Source organism: Dasypus novemcinctus, chromosome 26 (assembly GCF_030445035.2).
Source record: "Dasypus novemcinctus isolate mDasNov1 chromosome 26, mDasNov1.1.hap2, whole genome shotgun sequence".
NCBI lineage: Eukaryota > Metazoa > Chordata > Mammalia > Cingulata > Dasypodidae > Dasypus > Dasypus novemcinctus.
This window is the reverse complement of record NC_080698.1, coordinates 8,582,558-8,603,288: the sequence shown is the minus strand read 5'-3', so window position 1 is coordinate 8,603,288 and position 20,731 is coordinate 8,582,558. Positions and strand designations below refer to the sequence as shown.

The following is a 20,731-nucleotide window of genomic DNA, read 5'->3' as shown; positions in this document are numbered from 1 at the left end:
ACTGGATGCTGAGGATTTGGGGTTAGTGAGCGTAAAGATAAGTTAGGAGATATATTGAAACAGAAATACCAAGAGGAAAAGAAATGGGATGGGTGGAAAGGGAAGAGAGAATAAGAGATTTATGAGATAGTGAAAATAATTTTTGTGTATGGAGCCCCATAAAATGAATAATAGTAGAGCAGATGTCATGTTTGTTTGAAGATCTAATGGCTTAACAATTTCCAGAACTAATGAAAGAGATCAAGTCACAAAATAAAAGATGCTGTGTAAATTCAAATTTGGATACAGAGAAAACCACAACTGGACATCTTATTTTATTTTGTTTTTTTAAATTTTTTTATTCTTTGGAGGTATTGGGTCCAGGGATAAAACCCAGGACCCTCATATATGGGAAGTTGGCACTCAACCACTGAGTCACATGGGGTCACATGGGCTCCCCTGAGTTGGTTTTTCATTTATTTGCTTTTTATTTGTTTTGGTTTTTAGGAGGCACTGGGGACTGAACCCAGGACCTCCCATGTGGGAAACAGGCACTCAACTGCTTGAGCTACATCTGCCTCCCTGGGCGTATTATTTTAAACCTGCTAAAAGCTAACATCTTAAAAGCAACCAAAAGGAATGGGAAGGAAGGACACATTAAGTTCAAGGGAGCAATAATAATGATGCCTGACTTTATAACAGAAATGATAGAAGCTAGAGGGCAATAGAATAACATCTTTAAAGTGCTGAAAGAAATATTGTACTCTTGGAATTTTATATCCAGTGGAAAAGTGAAGGTACAGTTAAGATTTTTTACTTGACCAATAGGTTAAGAACTTCATACACTCTAAAACAAGGAGTTTATTCAGGGTAAAGGGAAATGATCCCAAATGGAAGCACATGGCTCCAGGAGTTCATCAGAACAGGAACAGGTAAATATTTTGTTACATATGAAGGGGATTTTAAACAGGAACAGTCATTTTGGGAGCTTTATAACTTATATTAAACTGTTATAAAATTTTTGCATTAGAAAAATGGTAAAACGATTGATTCAAGGTAACCTATAATATTGAAAAACATTGAGAAGGGACTAGAGCTACATTCCGTAGTGAAGAATGTGAGAAGAGATCAGCATGTTGGTCACTATAAAAGACATGTTTTCCATATATTTGTGCTTTTGAAAGGGTAATGAATGCTTAAAATACAGATGATACTAATATATATTTATATTTAAAACATGTAGATGTTAAAGACCAAAGGTAGCAGAAAGGACAGAAGGGAAAATGAAAGTATACTTTATTAAAGTTCTTAGAGTAAATATGGATTACTAAATATTATTTGAAGATATATTGTGATAAGTTAGAGAGGAGTATTATATTAAAATTCTTAGAGCAACCACTTAAAAAGGGAGATAAAACTAGCCAACGACTGAGATAAAATAATTTTAAAAAGTAATCCACAAAAAGGGAAGGAAAAAAGAACATATGGGAAACATAGAAAACAGATAGATAGCAAGAAACGGTATATTTACAACTGACCAAAGCAGTAATATCAATGGTCTAAATACCCCCAATTAAGCAGCAGGGATCATTAAATTGGATTTAAAATTCGAGAAGTTGTGGAAAATTAGGAACACTCCTTTGCTGTTGGTGAGAATGTAAAATAGTGCAGCCTCTGTGGAAGACAGTTTTGCGCCTCTTTAGGAAGCTAAATATAGAAGTACCATATGATCCAGCAATTCCTCTACTAGGAATATATCCAGAAGAACTGAAAACTGTGACATGAACATACATTTGATGTTCATAGTGGTGTTATTCACAATTGTCAGAATACAGAAACAACCCAAGTGTCCATCAACCAATGAATGGATAAACAAAATGTGGTACATACAAAGGATGGAATATTGTGCTGTTGTAAGAAGAATTGAAATTGGGACACATGATAACATGGGTAAACCTTGAAGACATTATGTTAAGTGAAATAAGCCAGGCACAAAAGGAGAAATACTGTATGGTCTTAACTAATATGAACTAAATATGAAGAAAAAAACGCATGGAGTTAAAACCAAGAGTATAGGTTATTAGGAGATAAAAGGAAGGCTGAGAGGGTGTACTGATGCTTAATGTTTGTAGAAGTTCTCATTAATTCAACTGTAAAAGTTTGGAAATGGATGGAGTTGATGGTAAAACGTTATAGTGAGTAGAACTAATGTAGCTAGTTTATAAATGGGATTGTGGCAGAAAAGTGTAGTTTAGGGATGTAAATGTCATTTGAAAGAAAGCTAGAGAATAATCTAGGGACTGAATAACGTAGTGACCCCATACTTGGATGAGAATTGTGGTCAATAATACAAATACAAGAATGTCCTTCTATGAACCAGAGCAAATGTCACTGTTGAAAGGTGGTAAGAAGGTAGAGAACTATGGGAAAAATACAATTAATGTAACCTGTGGACTATAGCTAAGAGCAATACTGTAATATTCTTGAATCAGTGCCAAAGATGTACTATGTTATAGGGGAGTATGGAAGAAATATAACAGATGTGTGCTATGGACTGTAGTTGGTGGTGATAGTCTGAAAATATTATCTCACAATCTCTAACAAATGTTCCACCGCAATGTAGTGTTTTGGTGGAGGGGTGCTGTATGGGAATTACTCACATGTGCATGATTGTTTTGTAAACTCACAATCTCTCTAATAAAAATACACTGGGAAGCAAGTGTGGCTCAGGTGATTGAGCTCTTGCCTACCGCACAAGAGGTCCCTGGTTCAGTTCCCAGTGCCTCCTATAGACAGCAAGCTGGCATGATGGGCAGGTGTGGCTAGCTGACACAACAAGATGACACAACAAGAGACACAAGAAGAAAAACACAATGAGAGACACAACAAATCAGAAAACAGAGGTGGCTCAAGCAAATACGTGCCTTCCTCCCACATTGGCGGTCCCAGGTTCGGTTCCCAGTGCCTCCTAAAGAAACAAGGAAGATGAACAAACACAGCAATGGCAAACAACGGGGGGATGGAGGGAGATAAATAAAATAAAATAAATCTTTAAAAAAAAAAAATCTAAGAAAAATCAAGGACAGTTAACTTGAATGGTGTGTCCTGCCATGACCCACTGGGTGGAATGGGGGAGAGTGTAGACTGCAATGTAGACCACTGTCCATGTGGTACAGCAGTGTTCCAAAATGTATTCACCAGGTGTAGTGAATGTGCCATGATGATGGAAGAGGGTGTTGATATGGGAGGAGTGGGGTGGGGGTTAGGGGGTATATGGGGACCTCATATTTTTTGAATGTAACATTTAAAAGAAAAGAAAATAAATAAAACAATGGAAAAGATGGAACAGTGCAAATGTTAATCAAAAGAACTTCAGAGTCACTGTATTAATTTCAGTGAAAGTAGATCTTAGAATAAGTTGTTTTTGCTTCATTATGATAAAGGGGTTAATCAGTAGGACATGATAATCCCAAGTATGTGTGCACCTAATTAAAGAGTTTCAAAATACAGAAAGCAAAATCTGATGGCACTGAAAGGGAAAATATAGAAATATACAATTATAGCTGGAGCTTTTAAAATTTCTTGCTATGTAGTAGAAGTAGACAAAATCAGCAAGGGTATTAGAAACGTATTTTTTATTTATAGAAAAATGAATCCAAAATAGCAGAAAATAGGTTCTTTTCAGTTTAACAGTATACATATATCAGTATAGATCTAATTCTGAGGCATAAAATAATCTCAATAATTTTTAAAAGATTAGAGACATGTAAAATATGTTCACAGATCAAAACAAAATTAAACTACTTGGAAACTTGGAAAAATGCCAAATATTGGGAAATTAAATAACATACTTCTGAATAACCTATGATTTAAAGAATAATAAATTTAAAAAATTTTTTAATCAATTATTGGTACATATTTAAAAAGCATATAAATTCATCTGGATTACATAATCAGTGGTATTTGGTATTATCACATTGTGCATTTATTGTCATTATAAGAGCATTTACATTATCTCAATAATAAACAAGAAAATTCTTCACCTTTGAAAGTAAGTGAAAGCATAGCAGAACAAATTTGTAGCTAAATCTGTGCTTTGATGGAAATAGATAGCATCAAGGTATTATGTTAGAAAAGAAAAATGGTTTCAAATCCATGATCTTTGTTTCCACCTCAAGAAACTGATGAAAGAACAAATTAAACTCTCAAAGGAAGCAAATGGAAGAAAAGCATGAATCAATGAAATAAACAGAAATAGAGTAAATAATAAAGTCATGGTCTTTGAAGAAGTCATTGAATAAACCTCTTGTCAGAGTGATCAAGGAAAAAAAACTTATAAATTGCCAATATCAGGAATGAAAGAGTATATATCACTAATGATTCTATAGACATTTAAAAAAAACTGTAATATGGGGAACAACTTGATGGTAGTATATTTGACATTTTGGTGAAATGGACAAATTCCTTGAATGCAACAAAAATCAAAGTTTGCTCAAGATGAAATAGATGACCTGATATAGATTGAAAAAGTCCCCAGGTGTTCTGAGAAGACAGAGCAAAAGTTGACGGCAGAGGAAGGGCAATGTCACCACCAGGGCAGAGAGCGGAGTGAGGTCGCCGTGAGCCCAGGAGTGCGAAAGCAGCCCCTGACACCTGAGGAAGAAAAAGGCAGGGAACAAATTTCCCCTAGTGCTTCCTGAGAGTGTGTGGTCCTTCCGATTTGGCCTAGTGACCCTGATTTTGGACCTACAGCCTGCCAGAATGTGAGAGATTAAATTTGTTGTTTTTATACCTTCAGGTTTGTGTTAAATTTGTTATAGCAGTCACAGAAAACTGTTGATAGTAGTCCTGTATCTTTGATATCTACCTGTCATTAGTTCAATACCTTTCAAGCAAAGCCCTGGCCCCAGATAGCTTCACTGACAAATTTTACCAAATATTTATGGAAGAAATAATAGCAGTCTACATGATGTCTTCCATACAGTAAAAGTGTAGGAAATACTATGAAAGCTGAATGTATTAGTCACCCAGTTGTCCCGCATCTGGGTATATAAACAAGATAAATGGGTACAGTAAAGGATAAATATATAAAGGAATGTGCAAGAATGTCTATTGCAGCTTTATCCATAATAGCCACAAAGTGTAAAGGAATAAAATGGATAAATTGTAATATATTCAGACATTGGGATATTAGGCAGAAATGAAAAAGAAATTACTTACATCTTCAAATACCTATCTTTGATGTAATATTAAAGAAACCAGATTTGTCTAAATTAAGAATTTTTTTTAAGGAGGTACTGGGAATTTAACCCAGGACCTCGTACATGGGACACAGGCATTCAACCACTGAACTACATCCACTCCCCAATGAAATTTGTTTGTTTTTTTTTCTTTTGTGTGTTTGTTTTTAGGCGGTACTGGGGACCAAACCTGGGACTTTATACATGGGAAGCAGGCACTCAACCACTTGAGCTACATCCGTTCCCCAATTGAGAAATTTTAATGGTACAAGAAGGATATTGCGAGTAGTTTTCTCTTCTTTTATTAAATCATAATCTTTTAAAATAGACTTTGTGTAGAGAGGGGCTAATGTATGTTAGAACAGATACTTTGAGTTAGTATTATCTACAGCTAGATAATAATGTCAGGCATACCACACATCTAGTTCTCTGCCAATGTATGAAGGTAACAGAGCAAATGAAGAAGTATGGATCAATTGATAATTAAAATTGTACACAATATGAACTTGGTTTTTGTATCATACTTCCATGCCCACATAAACTGTAAGCTCGAGACTCCCATGGAAAAGGAGCGGAGGGACTCACTTGCACTTTGGTTGGGATGTGAACTCTAGTGGAAAGCTTGGGGTATTGTTTTAATTCTGATATGTTAATAATGAGATAATATGGATGTGTCAAAATTGAAAGTACCCATCAGAGTGGCTTATATATAGTACATCTTGTCCTTTAGTCTTAGAAAAAGTACACCTGTCAAGCTAATATTTGTATGATTCATGGTATGCATTAAAGTACTGTGCCTTAGTAGCTTACAAAAGGTGTTACCTAATATCAAGATTATAGAAATAATTTCAGATATTTCATGAGTTTTTTATTTATAGGCCGAAATCTTTGAAACAAGCCAGCCTTTCTCTTGGAAGTTTAGGTTCCTTAAGTTTTCATTCCTAATACTCAGGGACTTAACTTTATAGTCCCCTATGCTTAGAAAAGAACTCCATCCTCATCCTGTTAAGAATGTTCAAATAATTTTTGCTTTTATTCCTTTAGAGTAAAGGAGCTAGTGCTGGAAGGGAGTGGACTGAACAGGAGACACTTCTACTCCTGGAGGTAAGTACTTTAAAGGTTGATCACTTTTATCCACACTTGAGATGGGTAGTATGATTCTGTGACTAACATTTTAAAAATATCTGGAACTTATCCTGAAAGTTTTGAGCAATGTAATGAGTTTCTGTTGAATTTTCTTGGCCTGTTGGTATTTAAATACTACAGTAGAGGTAATGCACTGACTGTCAGGGAAAATCACGGTTGAGCCTTTATATATACTTTTTTTGACCCACATTTTCTTTTGTTTATTTTGTTATATTTTTATGTCAGGTGCCAACATTTAAACAAGTATTAGAGCTTTGAAATAGCAGTCTAGATTTTGTCTTCTCCCTTTGGGTTGGAAGATTCTGACAATTCTGGGCCTGCCCTTAGCAGCAGATGTCCTTTAAAGTGGGGCATGTCTTAAGATTCCAGTTTTTCTTAAGATTCTACCTTCATTTTATTTATTTATTTTTTAAAAAGATTTATTTTTTATTTCTTTCTCCCCCGCCCCTGCCAGTTGTCTGCTCTCTGCATCCATTCGCTGTGCTTTTTTCTGTGACCAGTTCTATCCTTATCAGCGGCACTGGGAATCTCTATTTCTTTTTGTTGTGTCATCTTGTGTCAGCTCTGCATTTATGCAGCACCATTCTTGGGCAGACTGCACTTTCTTTTGCACTGGGCGGCTCTCTTTACGGGGCGCACTCCTTGCGCATGGGGCTCCCCTACGCGGGGGACTCCCCTCTGTGGCACGGCACTCCTTGCACGTATCAGCACTGCGCATGGACCAGCTCCACACAGGTCAAGGAGGCCCAGGGTTTGAACCACGGACCTCCCATGTGGTGGGCGGACGCCCTATCCATTGAGGAAGTCCGCTTCCCTCTACCTTCATTTTAGATTAACGGCCTAGTGTTTGTCTACATTTGCATGTACAACCTCCATACTTTCCAAGAGGACTCCAAAGTAGTAGCTGATGAGGTCTGCCATTGAAAATACTATTTTTATCGAAGGAGAAGACTGGTAACCAATGATGATGTATGATGTATTTGTCAGCTTATTGAATGCTTCTTTGGATTTCTTCATATTTTTTGAGATTCTTGCAGATATTTACAGAACTAGAACTTAGCAGTTATTTCTCCTCTAAAGGGTAGGGAATAGAGAATATTTAATTGCATATTTATCAATTTATCAACCGTTTCTGAAGAAGTTGTTTAGGTGAGATGGAAGATACCTTGACCCAACTTAGTGTCTGTTAGTAGACTGTACCTCAGGGTGCAGAATTAGGACCAAATGAGGGAGTTAATTGTTAGTATCTGTTAGGAAAGCTTTTGCCTATAAGGAACAAACAATCTAACTACCAGAGGCTTAAACCAAGAATATATTTTATTTTTATTTGAATTTTAGTAAAAATCCTTTGTATTTACATTTACATAGCACCTTTACCTGAGTTCCAAAGTGATTTAACTTTATAGAATTGTTCAGTGGCAAAACCTAAGTTAATGATGGTATTAAGTTAGATATGTCCAAGGCCTCTAACCTCCTTATCAATGTCTGGTTAACTGAACATGCGGTCTCGTTTTATTGAGTGTTTTCCCAAAAGTAGACTATAAACACAACACTGCTACTGGCCTGTCAAAAGAGAAAAAGAGTGAGAGAGACTTTCCTCATGGTTACTGGGTTAATATACATTTGTTTTTTGTGGGTTTTTGTTTGTTTGTTTTTATTGTTGTTTTTGATTTTTGAAGTAACTGGGGTCTGTAGATTGGACTCAGGACCTCGTATGTGGAAAGCAGGCACTAAACCACTGAGCCACATCTACTTCCCTGAGCTGCTGATTCCTTTGTTTGCTTTGCTTGTGATTTTGTTGTTGTTGTTGTGTTTTATTTGTTTGTTTTTTTCAGGAGGTATCTGGACCTCCCATGTGGGAGGCGGGAACTCAATCACTTGAGCCACTTCTGCTCCCTACCTTTTGTGTGTGTGTGTTTAAGATTTTATTTATTTATTTCTCTCTACTCCCTCATTGTTTGCACTTGCTCTGTCTTTAGGAGGCACCAGGAACTGAACCTGGGACCTCCGATGTGAAAGGAGGGTGCCTGATTGCTTGAGCCATCTCCGTTCCCTGCTTTATTGTGTCTCTCATTGTGTTTTTTCTTCTTGTGTCTCTTCTCTTGTTTTGTCATCTTGTTGCATCAGCTCACTGTCTTGCTTGTTTTCTTTAGGAGGCACCGGGAGCCTCTGCTCCTTGCTTGGTTTTGTTTCTCATTATATTTTTTTTCTTGTGTGTCTTGTTGCGTCATCCTGTTATGTCAGCTTGCTGCACCTGCCCGTCATGCTGTCTTCTTTAGGAGGCACCAGGAACCGAATCACAAACCTCCTATGTGATAGGCAGAAGTTCAGTTGCCTGAGCACATCCGCTTCCCTAATTTTTTTTTCATTTAACTCGAAGTCTTCACATCGGAGGTTCCAGGGTTTGTCCCAGTACTCAAATATGTCATCAGGTACCTAGAGCTTTTCTGTTTTTCTGTTCCAACTTCCTTATCCCTGCATGTTTTATCTCTTTTTTTGGCTCCTTCTGGTTAAGATGACTGCTTAGTGTCAGGGTTCACATTTCCATTGAAGACTGGAAGAAAGTTTAGAAAGGCCGCTCAGAGTAGTATTTTTTATTGGGTTCTTCTTAGAAGAAAAAGCTTTTCCAGATACCTCTCAGCAGTCTTCCTCTTCTAACTCATTGATGAAAAAATGTGTCTCATAAGTATTACTTCGTGTGATGCTGGGAAAACACATATCTGGATTTCTAGTTTCAATAATAGGGGCAACATGGAAGAAGGAGGTGATGGTTGCTCTTGGCGCACTTATTGACAGGTTCTGCATCATTTTACATGCATCACACTTCTTGGAAAGGAAGGACTGACTCTTGAGCTATAACATATACCAGTGTATAGCGTTGTTTTCATGGAGGGAGAATGCTCCCTTGTACTGGGGAATTCTATCAGATCCATACCTATATATCATATAGAAGATATGCAATTCAGATTTCAGGCACCAAATAGATTTGGGTAGGTCAGCAGTTCTTAAACTTTTTGTTCTTAGCACCTATTTATATTCTTAAAGTTATCTTTTTTATCTTCAGAATCCCAAAGAGTTTTTGTTTATATGAGTTGTCCATTAGTATTTTCTGATAAGAATTTAAAACAAATTTTATTTATTCATTCAAAATAATCCATTACATGTTAATACAGTTAACATTTTAATAAAAAAACAACTTTTTGAAAACTGTAGAAATTAGTCTACAGTGTTCAGCTTAGTAAAATACTGCTGGATTCTCATATTTGCATCTCCATTCAATATGCTGTTTTGGTTGAAGTATATTAAGAAAACCTGTATAAAAGGATCCATAGTTTGAAACGGGGAGGAGTGTTTTAATGGCTGCCGCAGATAATTGTGAATATTTGTTTTTGATAATACAGCCAGACTTAAGCCCTGGTAGATTTTTGAAGGTTAGTTTCGTGTGTAATCCTTTGATCTCCTTTGTATTTTCACCCAAGTGTGATGGTGTAATATCTTGCATTAGTAAATTGGAAAATAATGGTTTGCTGAATTATACAGACCTTATAAATGTTGATAGAGCTCATTATGCAATATTTTAAAAATCTCATTTTACTAATCTCATCAGAAAAAGTTATTTAAGTATTAAGGGAAAAAAGTTTATGTCAGATACACATTTTTCAGCATTCTAATTTTCACTTAGAGACTCAAATTTTTATTGGCATCAAATACTATCAGTTATTTCCCTAGAAATAACAGAGCTACTTTGTTCAGTTTTGAGAAAATATCTGCCAGATACCCATTGCTGTAAAACCTAGGTTTGTGTGCCATTCTTTCTATAAAAGTAGTGTTCCATGGGGTAAAAAAGTAGATAGCTGAGCTGGAAATTCAAAGAATTGTACAAGTGCTTTTCCTTCAGATAGCCATCATGCTTTGATAGAAGTCTTTTGTGTACCTATCTCATAACGGAGACTATTAAAAAGAGATGTATTTGGTGCTTAGATTTAATAAAATTAATAATTCTTATTGCTTTATCTGTGTAAGTGCAGCTGGATTGTTTGTTTCTGGAAGAATGTGGTGCTGAAGATTTGTGACTGCTAGAACAGTTTGGTATCACTGTCTTAATTTGTGTCACTGTCTTAATGGGCTTACTCACCATTGCTTTTGAACCATCTTTGTAAATGTCAACATAATTAAAAGACAATAATGACTTAGCAATATTATGAGTGCCCTGAAGGAAGGGTTGGATCCTCCATGGGTCCTCTCACACTTGGGAGATCTCTGGGGCAGGTGATGTCTCAGGGCTTTTTGGTAGGGATTTTGGTTTCTCAAGCTGTTAAAATAGTTGTGGTTCTTTAAGTTTTAGTGGTGGAATAACTGTTTCTTTTTCTATTTTATACCTCTTACTTTCCCTTGTTCTTCCTTTGCTTTCTCACTTGTGATCAGAATTCAAAAAGTTTGTGTTTTTACCACTATTTTAGTATTTATCTACCCATTCTATGTCAGTGTTTATGCAGAGACTTTTTTTTACTAAGGTTTTTATTTTTTTCAGAATTATTTCGTCTGGTCAAATCTGCCATGGATGTTAATTAAAGAATAGTATACTCAGGGCTTCTAGGGGAACACAACTTGCTTTTGTGTTGCTGTTGTGGAAACTGGGCTCTGGGCAGAAGTTCAATTGTGCAGTACTTACTGGAACTGCAACCTCATTATCAGTGCTTTTTCTTGCCTCACACTGGTAGTCAGAATTTTTTCCTTCTCTATACTTTAGATTACTGGATAGAAAATACAGAATAAGGTAAGAATGACTAAGCTACTGTTAACCCTGCACATATATCCCAGAAAACCACAGTCTCCGTATTACACAGTAGTGCATTTTCCCTCCTGCAGGTAGAATCTATGCAGTGTTTGATTTTTCTTTTAAACATGCTGTTGAATCGAACTTCCACAAAGGGAGATAAAAAAAAACTTCCCAACAGTATTGTTTGCCACTAATAACTTCTATTTAAATAATTTATTTGCTGGTAATTAATACCTTAAGAACATAAAGCCAGATGAAAAATTTTAAAAGAATTTTAACCAAAGTCCATTTCTTTCTAGTAAGTTGATAAATCAACTCCCTAATAAATATGATCATGGGACTTATTTTTTTCCAAAAATGAATCATACCATTTTATTACCAAATAATTCCTCATGCAACATCTCAAATATTTCTTACTCTTCTTAAAACCACCCAGTTTTATTCAGTTCTCTGTCAAACCACAGTTTTTGGGTTAAGTGCTATAGGTTAGTATTTTTATCTTTCTATTTCATTGTTTAATTCAAAGACTTGAGTTACAATAAACATTAGAAGTATGATTTCAATTTTGCGAATAATTGTATTTGATCAAATGTATGTAGTTAACAAAATATGTCTTTGGGAGGCAGACTTGGCCCAATGGATAGGGCATCCGCCTACCACATGGGAGGTCCATGGTTCAAACCCCAGGCCTCCTTGACCCGTGTGGAGCTGGCCCATGCGTAGTGCTGATGTGCGCAAGGAGTGCCGTGCCACACAGGGGTGTCCCCGCGTAGGAGAGCCCCACGCACAAGAAGTGCGCCCCATAAGGAGAGCCACCCAGCGCGAAAGAAAGTGCAGTCTGCCCAAGAATGGCGCCACATACATGGAGAGCTGACACAACAAGATAACACAACAAAAAGAAACACAGATTCCTGGTGCCGCTGATAAGGATAGAACCAGTCACAGAAGAACGCACAGCGAATGTACACAGAGAGCAGACAACTGGGGAGGGTGGGAAGGGAAGAGAAATAAATTAATTAGTGAATCTTTTAAAAAAAAAAGTCTTTGAAAATTAAGACTAATATACGACTCTATTTAGTTTTGTGAGGTGTTTTTTTTTTTGTTTTTAGTTGTTTGGTTTGTTTTTGTAGGAGGTGCTGGGGATTGAACCCAGGACCTTGTGCATGGGAAGCGGACACTTCCCTCTATAATTAGCTTTTAACAAACTTTATTATGTAAGTTAAAGATTATAATACACAGTCTTGTTTGAGTAAGATTTCATTCATAAAAAAAACTGAGTAGTTTCAGGTGTTCAATCTGAAAATGAGTCAGCAGCATAAGCCACAAAAGGCTAACTATAGCAGTTAGAAGTTGACTTTATAGAAGAAGGGTACTAAAAAGGACTTAATGGTTCCATTCTAGTTCATAGTGATTAAGGGGGGTTTGTAAGTGTCCCTGGGATTAAAATTGACAAAACTTGAGTTTTTTAGCTTATTGATTCTCCCCTGTTAATGTAAATCTTTATCATGCATGCTTTGCTTTCTTAGTGCAACATATTTAATTTTCCCTGGGTAATTACTGGGTAAAGTTCTGAACCTGTAAATAAAACCATGAGGGTTATTAATGTTTATCACTAGAGGAGTTTTTCACATGTTTATAAATTATAGAAACTGTAGCATTAGAAGATATTCAGTGAGAACTGTCAAAGATTTTCTCATAACTCATTTATTTATTTATTTTTCAGTGCTTCGAGGAGATCTAATCTTTTTTTTTGGTTTTGAAGATTTATTTATTTATTTCTCTCCCCTCTCCCCCCAGTTTTCTGCTCTCTGCAGCAAATGGTAACTGCGCGTTCTTCTGTGACTGCTTCTATCCTCATCACCGGTACTGGGAATCTGTGTTTTTTTTTTTTGCACCATGTTGTTGTGTCAGCTCTCCATGTGTGTGGCGCCATTCCTGGGCAGGCTGCACTTTTTTCGCGCTGGGCGGCTCTCCTTATGGGGCATACTCCTTGCGCGTGGGGCTCCCCTACACAGGGGACACCCCTGTGTGGCACAGCACTCCTCGTGTGCATCAGCACTGTGCGTGGGCCAGCTCCACACGGGTCAGGGAGGCCCAGGGTTTGAACCGCGGACCTCTCATGTGGTAGATGGATGCCTTATCCATGGGGCCAAGTCCGCTTCCCGGAATTAACATCTTAATATTGAGACTTCCATTGTGTGAACACAGTGTATCTCTCCATTTATGTAGACCTTCTTTGATTTTTCTCACCAGTGTTTTATTTTTTTCCACATATTGGTTGTATTAGTCTGCCAAAGGGGTGCTAATGCAAAGTACAAGAAATCTGTTGTCTTTTATAATGGGTATTTCTTTGGGGTAAAAGCTTAAACAGTTATAAGGCCCTAAAGAGTCCAACTCAAGGTTGCTTTCTCACCAGTCAGTTGCCACGTGTTGAAGCAAGATGGTCGCTGATCTCTGCGAAGGTTTAGCCTTCCACTCTGGGCTTCCTTTCTCTCAGCTGTAGGCTGGCACAGGGCTTTTTCTCTTAGGGCTTCCTCTCTCCTGGCATGGAGCTCATTTCTTTTCTGTATCAATCTTGGCTCTCTTCACAGGATTAACTGAACCATCAGGTGAATCTTTCCCTGGAGCCCCAGGAGCAAACATTACAGAGCTCTTTCTCTTCCTGTGTGTCTTCTTGAGTGAGTGTTGGTCTATAGTAGCCCACCAAGGGACTGGGGCCTCAACTGGAGTTATTCCTTACTGACATAGCCCAATCAGAAGCCCTAAATTGATTTTATCAAGTAACCTTAATCAGAGGCCCCTCACTGAATTTAATACAATTAAAGGTTATCACCCAGAAAAATAGATTAGTTTACAAACATAATCTTTCTCTTTTTGGAATTCACAAAAATAACCTCCACCTGTCATATTGGTTTTGCACATACTTCGTTAGTATTCCTAAGCATTGGATATTATTATAAATGATACTCTTTCAGTTTACTCTGGTCTTCTGCTAGAATATGTAGAAACACAATTGAGTTTTTCTATTGCCCTTACTTGTATCCTGCAGCCTTGCTTTTAGTTTCTTTTGTGTAGATTCTTTAGGATTTTCTATATAAAAAATCATTCTGAGGAAGCAGATTTGGCCCAACAGATAGGGCGTCCACCTACCACATGGGAGGTCCAAAGTTCAAACCCAGGGTCTCCTTAGCCATGCGATGAACCAGCCCATGCGCAGTGCTGATGCGCACAAGGAGTGATGTGCCACGCAGGGGTGTACCCTGCGAAGGGGAGCCCCACGTGCAAGGAGTGCGCCCAGTAAGGCGCCACCCAATGTGAAAAAAGTGCAGCCTGCCCAGAAGTGGTGCCGCACACACGGAGAGCTGACGCAGCAAGATGACGCAACAAAAAGAGACACAGATTCTGGGTGCCACTGACAAGAATACAAACGGACACAGAAGAACACACAGTGAATGGCCAGAGAGAGCAGACAACTGGGGGGGTGGGTAAGGGGAGAGATATAAATAAAAAATCTTTTAAAAAAAAAAAAAAGATCATTCTGGGGAAGCACATGTGGTTCAGGCATTTGGGCACCAGTTTACTACATGGTGGGGGGGTAGGTCCCCAGGTTTGATTCCCAGTGCCTCCTAAAAAAAAGAAGACGAGCAGACACAATGAGCAGGCAGCAAGTGCAAACAACAGGAGAGGGATAAAATTTAAAAAGTAAATCTTAAAAAAAATCCATCTGTATAAATAAGAGTTTGCTGCTTCTTTCCAACATGGATGCTTTTTATTTTTTTTCTTATTGTGATTTTAATATAAGACAAACCATTGGATCTGCCTTTTTTCTGATATGCAGTATAGCCATTTACATTATTTCTTTAAAAAAGATTGTTTAAAGAACAATCTATGTAAAGATAGACTTTGATGTCTTTACATATTACTTCACCATTACCTGACATTAGAGCTCTTGTTTTTTTCTTTTGTAGGCCCTGGAGATGTACAAAGATGATTGGAACAAAGTGTCAGAGCACGTTGGAAGTCGAACTCAGGATGAATGCATCCTCCACTTTTTGAGGCTTCCCATTGAGGACCCGTACCTGGAGAATTCAGATGCTTCCCTTGGGCCGCTAGCCTACCAGCCTGTCCCTTTCAGTCAGTCAGGAAACCCAGTCATGAGCACAGTTGCTTTCTTGGCATCTGTGGTCGACCCTCGTGTGGCATCTGCTGCAGCAAAAGCAGCTTTGGGTATGGACTTCTCTAAGGAGAAAACTTCAGATAATGGTTTAATACATTAATTCATATTGAAATTAGCCCAGATTTAAATGTATTCAGCTGTTAAATTACTTTCTTTTACATGATTAGCAAAAAACAGAAAGATACTATGTGTTATTTAAAAGTATTATTTTAAAATAAAGCACTTAAAATGTAGTTGAGGGAGAAAAGAGTTTGTCAACATATATTTTTGTGATTAGTTTGTTATTATAACTGGCAAAGGAGGTCATTTAATATTCTTGGATTATATTATAACTAGAACATTCTCACACCGTAGAATTCTTTCTGGGCTTTTTGTTGTTTACTTTCTGTTGTTTTCTTGATTATCAACCCTAACTTAGCAGATAATTATATAAAATTTGGAAGGCAGTTTAGATTCTTACTGATAGAAATTTAGACTCTCTTTTATTTACATGGCAAGGTACTCTGACATTTAGGAAAAAAACCAGAGTCCTCGAATTTCATTACTATGTCTGATTATCTCATTTTGGCCCTCTCCTTTTGCTGGAACAGGGACTGAGTTCCATATGGATCAAGTGATTTTTCAGAGGTCCCTACACCCAGGAAACTAGTGTGTCAGGTTTCCTAATGGTCTTCCATTGATGTATTTGTGCAAAACCAGATCAATGTTCCATCTTCATTCTTGAACAGAGGAGTTTTCTCGGGTCCGGGAAGAGGTACCTCTGGAATTGGTAGAAGCTCATGTCAAGAAAGTACAAGATGCAGCACGAGCCTCTGGGAAAGTGGATCCCACCTATGGCCTGGAAAGCAGCTGTATTGCAGGCACAGGGCCCGATATGCCAGAGAAGTTAGGTGAGTCACTGCTGCATCGGTAATACAAGTAGTAGTATATTAATGTATATTAATATAATTCTCAGCAGTTAATTTGTCCGTTAATTTTTTTCTTTTCTGTCATTATGAAACAAAAAATTTATGTCTAGTAACTACAGTAAGCTGCAGTTTCCTGTGAGCTTACTAAAATAATGGTTTTTTTGTTGTCGTTGTTGTTGTTGTTTTTCCCATTTACAAAGGGAATAGTGATCAGTGTTAAATCTATCTCTGAAGATTTGGATATAGTTTTTTTTCCCCTTATCTCTTCTTTATGGTAGGTAAAACTATAAAATTTTCTTGGTTTTGAAGTATATGGTAATGCTTTTAGATTTAGGTTTTGAGCATATAACAGTAAGACCACTCAAAGGATGTTCCTGGTTAAATTATATGTGCTTTTGGTTAAGATTAAGTCCATTGCTGTTTTTTGAGGGTTGTTTTTTTTTCTTTTTTTGGTTTGTTTTTTAATTGAGGTAAAATTCATCATTTTAACTATTTAAAATTGTAATTTAGTGGTTTTAGTATATCAACCACTGTCTGATTCCAGAACATTTTCATCACCCCAAAAAGAAATGTCATATCCATCAAGCAGTCACTCCCCCCTCTACCCTCTTCCTAATTCCTGGAAACCACTACTTTGCTTTCTGTCCATATGGATTTACCTATTGTGAACATTTTATATAAATGGAATCATGAAATATGTGGCCATTCCTTTTTATGACTGAATAGTACTCCATTCTGTTTATATATCATATTTTTTCCCTTTTTTTTTTAATTTTTTAATTTATTTTGTAAAAATATTACATTAAAAAAATATGAGGTCCCATTCAACCCCACCACTCCCCCCCAGCAGAACTCACTCCCATCATCATGACATATCCATTGTATTTGGTAAGTTTATCTCTGGGCATCGCTGCACCTCATGGTCAGTGGTCTACATCATAGCCCATACTCTCCCACGTTCCATCCAGTGGGCCCTGGGAGGATCTACAATGTCTGGTAATTGTCCCTGAAGCACCACCCAGAACAACTCCCAAGTCCTGAAAACGCCTTCACATCTCATCTCTTCCTCCCATTCCCTGTACCCATCAGCCACCATGGCCACTTTTCCCACCCCAATGCCACATTTTCTCTGTGGACCTTGGATTGGTTGTGTCCTTTGCACCTCTATGTCAAGAGGAGGCTTAGATTCCACATGGATACTGGATGCAATCCTCCTGCTTTCAGTTGTAGGCACTCTAGGCTCCATGGTGTGGTGGTTGACCTTCTTCAACTCCATGTTAGCTGAGTGGGGTAAGTCCAATAAATCAGAGTGTAGGAGTTGAAGTCTGTTGAGGCTGAGGGCCTGGCTATCATATTGTCAGAGATTCAAATCCCCTAGATATATCTTAAACCCCAGCACCAACTACAATTCCAGTAAAGTAGCATGAAAGGCTTGTGAAAAGAGATCCCATCTGAGTCCAGCTCCATCACGCAGAAACACCAGCTCCAAAGAAGGGCCAACTGGCATGGCAGTGTACCCCATCTGCCATGACCCTAGAACCTGTGGGTCTCTTTAACCCTCAAAAGAACCAGTACCTGGGGTTGTATCTACTTTATCAGTCTCTGAGACTCTGCTCAGCTGTGCATAAGGGCAATCCTTCTGTCATCCTCCAGCCTCTTTTTTAGAGACTCATAGCCATATAAACTCATTTGTCCTTTCCATTTCCCCCTTAATTTAGGTCAAACAGCATTTTTAACTCCTATTATTATATGTAGACAGGGATATTCTGCTGGTCCGCGTTGACCCTTTAATTCAAGGTCATTTTCTAGTTGCATCATCAGCTGGTACTTGATAGTGATCCCTCAGTGCCAGGGAGGCTCATCCCTGGTTGTCATGTCCCACGCTGGGGGGAAGGCATTGCATTTACATGCTGAGTTTGGCTTCGAGACTGGCCACATTTGAGTAACATGAAGGCTGTCAGGAGGAAACTCCTAGGCACAGTGCTGCTCTAGGCCTTGTTCTAATTTCAGGTGTATAGGCTCACAAGCATAGTCATTAGTATCAGGGCCTCACTGTTGGACCCTCATTCTTTCCTGGTCCTTACCATTGCACCTGGGGGACTGCCGCTGCTCCCCTAGGGACCATGACAGAGCACCCCCAGCCAGGAACCCAGTACCCCCCCAGCTGTAGTTTTTAATTGTTGCCACTATAAGTATATCCAAACATTACCATGCACCCTGGACATATGCCCTGTATAGCTCCCTGTCAACCATATATCACCTATCAATAACATCCTATACCAGTATTCCTCCACTGCCATTGTTGAACCACTCTGTGATCCAAAACTTCCTGAAAAGTGAAGCCCAATATAATGTCAGGATCCCTTACTAGTAAAATGGAATATAGCGATGGGTTTAAAGGTTAGATATAGAGGGAAACGGACTTTGGCCCAGTGGTTAGGGCGTCCGTCTACCATATGGGAGGTCCGCGGTTCAAACCCCGGGCCTCCTTGACCCGTGTGGAGCTGGCCATGCGCAGTGCTGATGCGCGCAAGGAGTGCCCTGCCACGCAAGGGTGTCCCCCGCGTGGGGGAGCCCCACGCGCAAGGAGTGCGCCCGTGAGGAAAGCCGCCCAGCGTGAAAAGAAAGAGCAGCCTGCCCAGGAATGGCGCCGCCCACACTTCCCGTGCCGCTGACGACAACAGAAGCGGACAAAGAAACGAGACGCAGCAAATAGACACCAAGAACAGACAACCAGGGGAGGGGGGGAAATTAAATAAATAAATAAATCTTTAAAAAAAAAAAAAAAAAAAAAAAAAAAAGGTTAGATATAGAATACGTATTGATTTGGAAAAATTCTACATCCTATCTTTTTCCTTTCTTTTTTCCTAATTATTGAGCTTCTCTTCACAAGAGCCCTAGATCACAGTAATTCATATATACAATATACAGTACTCCCACACATCCACCATAAAACCTTTTCCCTTCCACAGCAATATTCTTATAACTTATTCATACCGTATTTACTGAAACTGATGTACAGACTCTGAGACAATAGCTTTCAAACAAGGTGACATCTGTGCTTACATTGTGGTCCATACTTTAGGATATACAGTTTTCTAAATTTTTAGTTATCCTATGTTTTACATTATGGTTTACATTATTAGTCTGTCGTCCCCTATATGTTTATGGTGTAATATTACAGTTTTATATCCATCCTTGTGTACTCTCGTGAAACTCCTCTCTTACCCCACATTTACCTTGGTTCCATCCATTCAACATCCATTTTCCCCTCCCCTTGGGGCCCACAGTGACAGCCAACCTCCATTTCCCAAGGAGCCACGTCCAGGGATACTTGCAACAGTGTTCAGGGCCTGACTTGCTCAACTGCCCTAATGCCCTGGGAGCCACCCTTTCTCTCGAGAGATACAGTTCCCTCTATTTGATGGCATTAGTCCTCCCCAGGATGTTGGTCCACCCCCACTCTCACCACTTGGGTTATATATCATATTTTGTTTATCCAGTCAACAGATGAATCAAAATTGCTGACCAGAGTTTTAAAAAGCAGTGAAGTTCTAGTATGTGCTATAATTATGTAAACCTTGAGAACTTGATGACAGTGAAAGAAACCAGTCACAAAAGACCACATACTGTATGAGTCCATTTATATGAAATGCCACGAAAAATGAAAATCTATAGAGATGGAGAATAGATTAGTGGTTGCTTAAGGATGGGATGACAAGGGATTGTGGACTATAGCTAAGGGATATTGGAGTTTCTTTTTAAGTTGATGAAGATGTTCTAAAATTGTGATCATGGTTTCACATATCATTGAAAATATACTAAAATCTCCTGAATTGTACAGTTTAAATGAGTGAATCGTATGGTATGTTGATTATATTGCAAGGCCACCATTAGGAAAGTTCATAGCATTCTCATTCATCCTTTTTATTTCTTTGAGTTGATATTAATATCCCCAATTTTATTAATTGGTCTTCTTTTTTTCTTGGTCTGTCTTGCTGTTTGGTTTTGTCTTCTTTGACACATTGGTTATTTATTTTCCCACATGTATGATTTCTTTCTGTTATTGCACTGAAATTGTTTTCCTTATATGTACCATATTACCTTTTTAATTCTTATTTTTTAATTTTTTTAACAAGTTGTGAGTTAACAAAGTAAACATGCATACCATACAAGATTCCCATACCTTGTCTGAGCACCACCTTACATTATTGTGACATATTTGTTATGATTGATGAAAGAACTTCTTCATAATATTACTGCTATCTATATCATAGCTTATATTGGGTATATTTTTCCCACAAATCATCCCATTATTTATATTTTTCCCACCATGTATTAATATTATACATTTACTATAGTTTATTAGAGAATGTTCTCATAGTTGTGCTGTGAACCATAGTCTTATCATTCACCATAGGGTTCATGTGATACATGGTCCCTTGCCTTGTAGAGTCCATCCAAATGTACACTCCGTGGCCCTTGGCTCCATCACAGAGTT

At 38.1% G+C, this 20,731-nt stretch overlaps 1 protein-coding gene across 2 annotated transcripts in view; it reads left to right on the top strand.

Moving 5' to 3' along the window:
* The window catches only part of SMARCC1 (SWI/SNF related BAF chromatin remodeling complex subunit C1), a 226,989-nt gene that overhangs the window by 139,515 nt on the left and 66,743 nt on the right, over positions 1 to 20,731 (top strand). For both annotated transcript variants that reach the window (XM_058288407.2, XM_058288408.2), the window contains exons 19-21: positions 6,264 to 6,323; positions 15,114 to 15,372; positions 16,051 to 16,212. In XM_058288407.2, coding sequence (XP_058144390.1) covers positions 6,264 to 6,323; positions 15,114 to 15,372; positions 16,051 to 16,212 — 481 coding nt within the window. The remainder of the gene's footprint in view (positions 1 to 6,263; positions 6,324 to 15,113; positions 15,373 to 16,050; positions 16,213 to 20,731) is intronic.